The sequence below is a fragment of the Rhinopithecus bieti genome, unplaced genomic scaffold (genome assembly GCF_001698545.2).
Source record: "Rhinopithecus bieti isolate Rb0 unplaced genomic scaffold, ASM169854v2 scaffold_11161, whole genome shotgun sequence".
Lineage (NCBI taxonomy): Eukaryota > Metazoa > Chordata > Mammalia > Primates > Cercopithecidae > Rhinopithecus > Rhinopithecus bieti.
Genome location: NW_016806937.1, coordinates 2,404,700 through 2,416,215, shown reverse-complemented (window position 1 = coordinate 2,416,215; position 11,516 = coordinate 2,404,700). Strand labels below are relative to the sequence as shown.

General features: G+C 41.9%; 1 protein-coding gene across 4 annotated transcripts in view; it reads left to right on the top strand.

Moving 5' to 3' along the window:
* Positions 1 to 11,516, top strand: part of CSNK2A2 (casein kinase 2 alpha 2) — a 40,869-nt gene that overhangs the window by 20,469 nt on the left and 8,884 nt on the right. For 3 of the 4 annotated variants that reach the window (XM_017878918.1, XM_017878921.1, XM_017878919.1), the window contains 4 exons: positions 3,804 to 3,863; positions 9,662 to 9,745; positions 10,561 to 10,671; positions 11,050 to 11,151. In XM_017878918.1, coding sequence (XP_017734407.1) covers positions 3,804 to 3,863; positions 9,662 to 9,745; positions 10,561 to 10,671; positions 11,050 to 11,151 — 357 coding nt within the window. The remainder of the gene's footprint in view (positions 1 to 3,803; positions 3,864 to 9,661; positions 9,746 to 10,560; positions 10,672 to 11,049; positions 11,152 to 11,516) is intronic. The other variant, XM_017878920.1, reaches the window with a different exon arrangement.

The following is an 11,516-nucleotide window of genomic DNA, read 5'->3' as shown; positions in this document are numbered from 1 at the left end:
AAAAAAAAAAAAAAAAAAAAAATGTCTCAAGAGGAGCTAAGGTACTATTTTGAAATGTTTTTTAAAAAAGGGGGGGGATTTCAAAAAGACACGCCAAATGGGCTCCATCCTAAGAAGCTGGTAGAATCATATTGATATTTGGAGAATTTCTAAGTCACTCACGTAGAGGTAAATCACCACTTAGTAGATAATGTGAGGCCTTGTTAAAGGTTGAGTTTACAGACTAAATAGTTACCTTAATTGGGGAAACAAATTGTACTTTTATATTACATCATGTATGTTATTATAGGTCGTTAACATTTTGTCATTTCCTTATAGGAAAATAAGTGACATTTTCAGGGGGATGTGTAATAACTTTGATCTGCTTGATTAAAGATTTTTTCTACGTCCTTAAATTTCTAGAAACGTTGACCTCAGTTTTATTCTTTAACTTAAGGGTTACATGTAAACAATTCTTAAACTGGTGACTGCTACAGTAAATACCTCTTTTGCTTGGACTTTATATATCCCACCACTTTTTCTTCTGTCTACATATGACAGGGATTTATGGGCATGGACTGAGCTGTGTATGTTAGGGAATGTGCACACACTGTGTGGCTTGAGAGTTTGGTGTGTTGGTGATTCCCACATCTGGCAAGTGACCAGAGCTGCCTGGGAAAGCTTTCTTATAAAGTGTGAATCTTCCTGAAGGTCATGGTTGGGAATGGGGTCTTCGAATCTGGGCTTATGGTGATGCAGCTGAATCGCATTGGAGTCTGAACAGCTGTGTGTATGCTTACGTTAGTAGTGAGGCCCACCTGTGGCCATGCCTTTGTGGGTGTCTGTGGTTTTTTTACCATGGAGGCCCTGAGTCTGATGACCAAATTACAATTTCTGCCATTCTCCTCCTCAGACTTTTTGGAGCTAATTAAAAGGCCCAGGAAATTTCCACCTTTTAAGTCATTTTTTGAAAATGTAAGCAAAGCTGACTTCCTGCCAGCATTTTGCAGTGGATTGTTTAATAATGTTCTCCCCATAGCTGGCTAAGAAGAAGGGAGGGTAAGTGTGGTTCTTGTGACGTTTCTCTTTCTAATGTGTCATGGACTCTTGGTACTTCTGTTTCTTGGAAGACTGCTTCTGTTTTGTTCCATTGAATGTGAACATTGTGAAAACATGTATGCAAGACAGAGCTGCCATACGTGGTGTTTGGTGTATGAAGCGCCTGCTCTTCTGCTGTGTGAGGACTTCGTATGTGGTTGGAGTTCAGTGTAGGAAATGGGTGTGGTATTGAGTGAGTTGTTCACAGGGGCCTTCGCATACTTGGGTGGTGGGGAGAGTTCAGAGATCTTTTATCACCAAATTTGATGACTCTGCCACCAGCCACTGTACCCATTTCTCCCCGTCATGTGTATGCCACAAAGCACAGGGAATGTTGGCATGAGACTCTTGGGGTCTGGACAAAGCACACAGCAGAATGAGGAATCACCTTAAGAACCTGAGGTTACCACCAGTCCCTGTGTGAGGAATGTTAACTCTGGGGACACTGTGTTCTTAATGGCGTCCTGTGCACAACCACGTTGGAGAGTCAGTGACATGGAGATATAGAGAAGGGAGGTATCATTGTCAGCTCTGTAGAAAGCAGACAGGTTGGGTTTGGCTTTATAGGCTAAGGTGGAGCCGGGCTAGAGAGGGAAGCAAACACGGGCTTGTTTTGTTAGAGCTGGGGACTTCTAGGGGTGCAGTGAAGAACAGAGCTACAAAAGTCGGAGGAAGCCAGACTGTGGATGCTGCATAGTCTTGAAGTTTAGGCCCTGGCGGTTAAATGTTACAGATGTAGTTTGGTCTCCTCCTACCCAGAGATCATGAGAAGTGAGGGTGAATGGCAGCCGGTCACTTGGGACTTTGTAATATCTTAGGCCTAAACACTAGTGTACAACTCGTGTCTTTTGAATTAAGTTGTTAATGGTTTTTGTAGCTAGAAATACTGTGTTGGCAGTCCGGAGACATTTATTTTTATGGCTTGCACTGTTTATACAGATGCATGGTGTAGGTACCACATGATGAGGAAAGCCTTCCACAGATAAAGGTCCTAATAAGATAGCCCATGTTAGTTTTTTGGAAATAAAATATTCCAGCCCTCTAAGGGTTAGAAAATTTGATCTTTTCTCTTTCATAGCATATTTATTGACTTGAAGTTCAATTTAGCATAGTCTCTGTGAGTGATTTCCTTAACTCACAGGGAAGGCACTGCTTTGACACCCCCCAAGAGATGGAATCTTAAGCCTCTGTCTTTACATTTAAGCTGTCAGTGTGCAGCCAAGTCCTGGCTAAGAAGCCTTCTTGCAGCAGAGCTGGGAGAAGAACAAAAAACTTGGGTGTGTGTTACGTAGCTGAAGCTCCCCCGAGTAGAGGTGGTGGCTTGTTGGTGCTGTTCTGCCTGCATGGGGGTCAGCTGCAGCCAGGGCCAGCCACCCAACCCTACAACACCATGTACTGGCCTGTGCATTTCATTCCCTGTGCTGCCCTAAGGTTGATGAAATCAAATATTTTTCCTAAGCTGGAAGGGGGAATTACTCTTACCTAAAGGGAGAAACTTGAGAAAGCAAAGACCTGGTATTCTTAGAAAATGTTAAATTTAGTTTTCGCCAAATTTGATGTTTTTATTAAATTTTTTTGAACATTATATGTGGATCAAAAATATAAAATGGTAGACAGTGAAAAGCCTCTTTCATTCCCCTGTATTCCAACTGCCTATTCCTTTACACCTATATACATGAAACTAGTTTTTATTACTTCTATATCATTTTTGCAAATACAGAAAATGTGGATGTATAGTTTTATTTCCCCCCCCATTACACAGACATATTGTATATACACTGTTCTGTGTTCCCTGGAGAGATTCCCTACATTGCTTGAGTCTCTCTTCCAATAGAAGAACAAGAGAAGTTTAATAAAGGTGTGTTTCTTAATTTTATAGAAAGTGTGGATTGTGAATTGATGGGAAAACAGATTTACATGGATTTGATTGGATATCAAAGATAATGAGAGTTCCTGGCAAGGGTTTGTGATGCTTTTAATGAAGCTTGTAGCATTAATGTATTCTGACTCTTAGAAATTTTTTAAAAACTCCCAGTGAGTGGGTCTTTGGATTATCAATAATGAAAACTTCCATTTGTCTATCAGTTTGGCCGGTGATAGTTTTTGATACCCCTGTCTTTTTTCACTCCTAAAACATCAGTTGTTGCCTGTGAAATGTTTTTTTTTCTCCAGCCTGGAATTGGTTTCCAGGGAGCAGAGGGTATAGATTTTTTTGTAAGCTCTTGCCATCTGCAGATGCTATAGCACCTCCTTTTTCCTCATTTCTTTTGAGAACAGCCTGTCTCGCCACTGTTTTACCACAATAGCCCATGAAGTTCTTCAGAGCTCTGCCATCCACTCAGAACCCACTTCTCTAGAATATACTGTGGTGTTACAGTGGGGTTAGTTTTCTTGATGTTCAGTAAGAATGTGAAGACAGACAACTTAGACTTCACAATGGTGTAATTGTGGTTAATAATTGTAATTGGCAAAATCACAGAGCATTAAATAGGAAAGATCTGAGTTGGCTTAAATGTTTTTCTCCCTTGGAATTCCTTCCTTTTTTTATGATTAAAATATAAAACCTTCATCTTTAGTCTTCCCGTTTATTTCAGATCAGGTAGTAAAAACGTCATGGGATTCCTTAGTCACATAAATATCAAATAAGCTTAGAGAATGACCTGCACTTAGGATGACAAGATGCAGTGAGACTAAATTAACTTTCTGTTTTCTGGAATCTGTTTCAGCAACTCTACCAGATCCTGACAGACTTTGATATCCGGTTTTATATGTATGAACTACTTAAAGTAAGTGGTATTCATAAATTGTTAATTTTTTCAGGCCTGTTCATTAAAAGATAAGTTTTTGAGAAAACAAAGAGAACTCAAGCAGAATGTTTCTTGATACCCAGAGGATTTAGTGAAGTTTTTAAACTTATATTGAGGCCTCCATCGAGGAATCTTCACATAGAAACTTTCCAGTGGAACTGAGAAAAAAGTGGCCAGTCAGGGGGTACCAGGAACATTATACCTTAGAACCTCCCATAGCTCTTGTTTGGTCCATGTGTTTTCTCTTTGCTGCTTTATTCTTACTGTGAATACAACAAATCACCCCAAACTTAATGACTTTTATAAAATGATTATTGTTTCTTATAATTCTGTGAGTTAGCCAGGTGATTGTTTAGGTCTCAGTTGACTTGACTGGGGCAGGATGGTCCAGGATGGCCTCATTCACAATCTAGGACCACAACTGGGGCTGCAGGGATAGCTGAGGTCTCATCCTCCAGCCCGTGAAGTTCATGCTGCTTCCCATGGTGGTCCTCCCGGGGTTTCTAGCGGCATAGAGAGGGAAACCTCAATGTATAGGCACTTTTCAACCCTCTACCTGTGTCATATTTGCTAATACCCTATTCGCCAAAGCAAATCACATGGCCAAGCCTAGCTTCAAAGGGTGGAAAAACCGACTCCACTTCTTGATGGGAAAAGCACTGAAGTCATATTATAGAGAGACATGCCTACAGGGATGGCAGGCATTTGCAGCCATCTTTCCTTGCCATGTGTCATCATCCCCTTCTTGCATGAGTCTTCCTACCCCTGTAGCCCTGGCTCGTTAATGCAGGGAGAAGTGATGGGTAGAATGTCTAAGAGACTTACTAATCCCAAGCACAATGAAATTTGAAGAATTACTGGTTGGTGGAGGAATGATCGTTTTGTTTGTCTAGATAAACACTTAAAGGAATGCTCAATTTGTAAATTGGAATACACCCATGGGTCCTAGATTTTTGTGTCATGGATCACTAAGAACCTAATGAAAACTATGAACTCCTTCCAAAAATGCTTGTATTAATATGCAGTCTTACGAAAAGTTTTAGGGTAGTTGTAGATCTTAAGAATAGTTCTATGAAATGAATGTGTTTTTATAAGAACTTGTACAAACCACTTTTTTTTTAGAGAAAGCTGAGGTGGTGGGTTTAAGGTTCACTCTTATGACTAATGGGTCTTCCTTTTTGTCAGTAAGATCAGAAAGACAAAAAAAGGTCGAGCTTGATTTATCCCACCTTTCTCCATGTCTTCTCCAGACTAAAATTGAAGCATTGGTGTGGATAAAATTTGCAGTGCCAGGATCCTGTGAACTGTCAGGCTAGCTCCTTTCCTGGAGGTGCTTCCCGAGTAATCCTATGCACTCTCACCCCATGAGAGCTACAATTCAGATCTCACAGTTGGTTATTTTTAAGTAAGGTGGTATTGTGATTTTGTGTTATTTAACCATCAGCCAAAGCTAAAGTTGTTTAAGCCAGCTTGCCCCTAGGTCCCATAAAGACATCCAACTAATGCAGGTCTTCCCAAGTGGACATGTGGGTGTCGTTCAATGTCTGATGTCCTTTCTGCTTTCTGGAAGTAGCAGCTAGGCAGTAAGGGCATATACTTACTTTTGCTAATGAGACATAGAATCCCAGATGAAACTTGAAAAATGTCTTTCATGCTTAATAGTCAGAAACTGTACCAGATTTTAAAACTGAAATAATTCCCCAAAGAATTTCAAAGCATGTCAGTAACTCTATAGGGAGTCCGACTAGGAAACTTGGCAAAAGAATTAATTACCTTACTGTATTTGTTCAGTCTTTGCTTTCATTGAGTATTTTTCCCATGCCAGGTATTGTGGTCTTAATTAGTTTATTCTTTTGGACAGAGTAGGCAATATAGCAGAATCAACACTTGGTAAATTTTCTCTCTGAAAAGAAAAAATAGGAGTGGGGAAGACTAAATATTTAACTCCTTTGAAAATGTAGAAACAGCTGAGGCTGAGGGCTGCAGTGTGATGACTCAGTGACTCAACCAGATCTCCTGATTCAGATTCAGGGAGGTCTGCCCACGACCCCTGGTGTCATAAAGCACTGCCACAAAGGCACTTTGGAATCTTGCTACAGTTATTGTAAAACAGAGGGAAAAAATTGAAGTAGAATTAAGCGAATTAAATAAATCTTAAATGTAAAGCCTTTAGGATCTTTGTGTATGTAAAACTCTCACCCAGATTTACATAGGACGATGATATCCAGTATAGTTAGTAACCACTGCCATAGGTAAATTAAGTAATTTAAAATTTAAAATTTAGTTGCTGGCCAGACTCAGTGATTCACGCCTGTAAATCCCAATGCTTCGGGAGGCCAAGGCAGGTGGATTGCTTGAGCTCAGGAGTTCAAGACCAGCCTGGGCAACATGGCAAAGCCCTGTATCTACCAAAAAAATACATATATATGTATATGTATATGTATATGTATATGTATATGTATATGTATAAATTAGCCAGGTGTAGTGGTGCATGCCTATGGTTCCAGCTAGTCAGCATGTGGAAGTGGGAGGATCCACTTGAGCCTGTGAGGCAGAGGTTGCAGTGAGCTGAGATCATGCCACTGCACTCTAGCCTGGGCGACAGAGCAAGGCCCTGTCACAAAAAATAATAAAATAAAATTTAGTTCCCTAATCACACTAGGCACATTTCAGGTGCTCGGTGGCCTCATATAGCTAGTGGCTACTGTATCATAGCATGTAGGAATAGAATATTTCCATCGTTGCAGAAAGTCCTATTGGACAGGGCTGATAGAGGATATTGTGAACATCCTGCAGGGCTTTCTTGTGTTCTTCTGTTCAGTGTCTCCTCTGAAGATTATATCCTTATATGTATCCCCATAGTTTAGTAGTGCCTGTTCTTGATCTTCAAGTAACAAGCATTCTTTTTTATTTTTTTGAGACGGAATCTCTCTCTGTCGCCCAGGCTGGAGTGCGGTGGCACGATCTCGGCTCAGTGCAACCTCCACCTCCCAGGTTCAAACAATTCTCCCGCCTTAGTCTCCTGAGTAGTTGGGATTACAGGCGCGTACCACCACACCTGGCTAATTTTTGTATTTTTAGTAGAAACGGGGTTTCACCGTGTTGGTCAGGCTGGTCTCAAAACTCCTGACCTCATGATCTGCCCGCCTCGGCCTCCCAAACTGCTGGGATTACAGGTGTGAGCCACTACACCTGGCCATAACAAGCAGTCTATATTGTATACTCTTGGTTCAGGGAAAAGCACAGATTGGGAGAGCTTATTCCTGGAATGCTAATCCCAGGGCTCATTCTCTGGCTTGTGCACTCCTCCGACATGAAGAAGTCCACTCCAATGTCCTTGAGAATCTAGTTTATTGCTTCTCATCCAGGTCGAGCTTGTCCCCCAGGGGACTTTCGGCAAAATCTGGAACCGTTTTTGGTTGTTACAACTGGCGGGGGGCTCTACTGGTAGGTAGACGACAGGGATTCTGCTTGAGGAGTATTTCATTGACCTTGTGTAGGATTCAGGAGCTCGTTAAGGTTAGCCAAAGGTCCTGAATTTGAAGTTTATGAAGATAGTTATTATTTTAGGCAAGGGAGATTTAGAAGCAAATTTTTATGTTAAAAAAAAATGGAGCTTAACAATCTAATAAATGATTGAAAGATTTGAATCACCATTTCTCCAAAGAAGATTTAGAATGGCCAATAGACACATAAGAAGATGTTCCACTTCATCACTCATTATGTAAATAAGAATCAAAACCACATGGAGATACCACTTTATGCCCACCAGAAAAGCTGTAATCAAGTTGAACAATGACAGGTGTTGATGAGAATGTGGAGAAACTTAAAAACCCTCAGGTTGCTGGTGGGAGTAAAAGTGATGCAGCCACTTTGGAAGACAATTAGGCAGTTTCTGAAAAGTTAAACACAAACTCGGCCGGGCGCGGTGGCTCAAGCCTGTAATCCCAGCACTTTGGGAGGCCGAGACGGGCGAATCACAAGGTCAGGAGATCGAGACCATCCTGGCTGACACGGTGAAACCCCGTCTCTACTAAAGAATACAAAAAACTAGCCGGGCGAGGTGGCGGGCGCCTGTAGTCCCAGCTACTCGGGAGGCTGAGGCAGGAGAATGGCGTAAACCCAGGAGGCGGAGCTTGCAGTGAGCTGAGATCTGGCCATTGCACCCCAGACCAGGGGACAGAGTGAGACCCCGTCCCAAAAAAAAAAAAAAAAAAGTTTAATCACAAACTTAGCATACAACCCAGCACTTCCACCCCTAGGGATCTACCCAAGGGAAATTAAAGCGTGAGTGGAAACAACCCAAATGTCCATCAGTAGTAGTGGAATACTACTCAGCAAGGAAAAACAACTTGGATGAATCTCAGAAACAGTATACTGAGTGAAAGAAGGTAGACGAAGCACTATACGTGTATGATTTCAATTTATGAATGTGCAGAAAAGACAAATGTATACCAGCAAATAGCAGGTCAGTGGTTGTGGGCAGGGCACGGAGGGATTGGGAGAAGTTAGGAGAGGGGATTGACTACAGACAAGCTCAAGACAAATTTTAGGGGTGGAGATGTTCTGAAACTGGATTGTGGTGATGGTTGCACAGCTCTTTAAATTTGTGAAAAACCATTATATACCTAATATCTGCATATCAATCATCTTATACAAAGCAATTTTCTCCCTTGGAGTAATAATGTAATGATCTTTTTTTTTTTTTTTTTGAGACCCACTCTGTTTCCCAGGCTGGAGTGCAATGGCACTATCTCGGCTCACTGCAACCTCCGCCTCTCAGGTTCAAGCAATTCTTGTGCTTTAGCGCCACAAGTAGCTGGGACTAGAGGCGCCCACCACCTCTCCTGGCTAATTTTTTGTATTTTTAGTGGAGACGAAGTTTCGCCATGTTGGCCAGGCTGGTCTTGAACTCCTGACCTGAAGTGATCTGCCTGCCTCGGCCTCCGAAAGTGCTGGGATTACAGGCCTGAGCACCATACCTGGCCTCGTAATGATAATTGTTAAAGGCTAGCTGGCTCGGGGATTGTATTAAGGAAAATACTAGTGCTTAGTCATCCAGAAAACCACGTGGGACCCTTGTGTACAGAATAAACCATATTGAAAGATGTATTTGAATGTCATTCTTCATGTCCACATAGATGCTGGTCTGTCCTTTGAACCATTATGAGAGGTGACTCCAGTGAGGTTCCAAAGTCTGGTTTATCATCCCGCACACACACCACCCCCCTCCCCACTGCCTGCCTTTTTTGCCCAGGCTGGAGTGCAGTGGCACCATCTTGGCTCACTGCAGCCTCCACCTCCTGGGTTCAAGCAGTTCTCCTGCCTCAGCCCACTCAAGTAGCTGGATTACAGGCACGCAGCACCACCACACCCAGCTACCTTTTGTATTTTTAATATAGCCGTGTTGCCCAGGCTAGTCTCAAACTCCTGACCTCAAGTGATCCACCCGCCTCAGCCTCCCAAAGTGTTGATTGCGAGATTGTGCCACCGCACTCCAGCCTGGACAACAGAACGAGACTCCGTCTCAAAAAAAAAAAAAATCTTCCTCATAGCCCTTGCTGTTCCCTTCATACCCTCTCTCTACCGGCTGTAGTGTGCAGAGAGAGCAAGGGGTGCCTTCTGAAGCACGCTTTTTTTAATCTTTCATTACAGGCAGCAAGCTGCCCCTTGGGGGACTGTATTCAAGTCAAAGTGTCACAAATAATAAGACTATGCTTGCATTGGGGGATGGTAGTGGGGTTGCTTACTATTATCTGTGCTTTCTTACCTAATAGGCTCTGGATTACTGCCACAGCAAGGGAATCATGCACAGGGATGTGAAACCTCACAATGTCATGATAGATCACCAACAGAAAAAGGTACCATTACAGCCAGGCAGCAACAAGCTTGATTAAAAGGCTTAGAACAGACCAAAAAGCTGTCCAGTGCCACAATGATTTCTGTAGACCCATGGTGGGTTTTGGGGCAAACTTTTGTTACTGTGATTTCTCCCATCTCCATTGTTGATTTCTACTTTGTATAGCATAGTACACAAGGAAAGTAGACTGTTTAAGTATAGTGGCTAACTATAGTCACTTGTTTTATTTTGGTCATAGTTTTCTGAAGGGCCTCAGAAAGAAATTACAGCTGGTGGTTTCTGCTTCATTTCTTGATGACCTGCAGACCAATCTGCCTGGCCTTAAAAGAACACTTGGGTCCCCCCTATTTTTGATATCCATCTCTGTTGGCCCTAATCAGTGAGTAAATGGATCATCTAGTAGTAGACGAATAAATCATTGGAGCAGTGCTTCAGTCCTGGAGTGGGATGTGTGTCCCCAGCCCTTTCACTGACACCTGGAGCTGATAACGAAAAGCTATGAATAATGGGAGAATGTGTTACCAAATGTAACTGCCTGCAGTTTCTGAATGTAGGCAGGAAAAAAGGTTGAGCTCTGTTGATCTAGAGAGAGGAATGAACCAGGATAATTTAAAATTTTTTCAAAAAGCATTTCAAGTGCTCTGCTCTAAAAATGACCTCTTGCACAGTTGCTGAAAATGTCATCTTTAAGCCAGTGCACCTGCTCACATTTTTTGTGTGGACAAATGATTGTTACCTAATGTGATGTGGCCTTGTTCTAAGGCATAGGCCCCTAGAAACACTCCTTTCACATGTTTCTTTCTGTCCTATTTGTAGCTACGACTGATAGATTGGGGTCTCGCAGAATTCTATCATCCTGCTCAGGAGTACAATGTTCGTGTAGCCTCAAGGTACTTCAAGGGACCAGAGCTCCTCGTGGACTATCAGGTAAACTTGTTTAGCAGAGCTGCTCTGGGCTATTTATACTTGCTTAGGGCTTTTTCTGATTTGCTGTTTATCTAGTCAGTTTGGATACGCTCAAAACCCAGCCATTATTTCACCCTAAAATGCTAATTTTAGTTTTTTCTCAGCTAGTTTTTTGGGGGACAGAGAAGTTTTTAAATCTAAAATATCTGCAAAGATTAAATGAAGACTAGAAATTCAGATGAGAACATTTCTAGGAGCCAGGAAGTTAAAAAAAATTTTTTTTAAATAATCTACGGCCATACCACCCTGAACATGCCCAGTCTCATCTAAAAAAGAAATTTATATCAGAAAAATGGATTTCTACTACCCTTGGCTGATGGGTTGTCCTTATTGCCTTAGATGTATGATTATAGCTTGGACATGTGGAGTTTGGGCTGTATGTTAGCAAGCATGATCTTTCGAAGGGAACCCTTCTTCCATGGACAGGACAACTATGACCAGGTGAGCAAACACTATCTGGTTCTTATTTATTTGGGGGTGAATGCCAAGAAAATAGCATCCTTAGATAGGAGTACTATCCTTGAGCCACTAAATGTCACTCAGTGTCTGCATATGAGCTTTTCTTCAAGATAAAGATTGCACAGAATTTTGTGTTTGCCAGGTCCGCAGAAGTAGAGGCAGATAATGCTATCTATGCCAAACTTCCAAAGTGAATGTGAAGAAGTCAGGCACCTCCTTGTCTAATAAAACTAGATTTTAGTCATTAGATTGTGATGCCCTGTACTTGTGCATCTGTAGAAGATTATTATCATAAGTTGTGTTATTTTAAAGGCAGTTTGGAAATTTGCATTCATGTGAACTTCTTG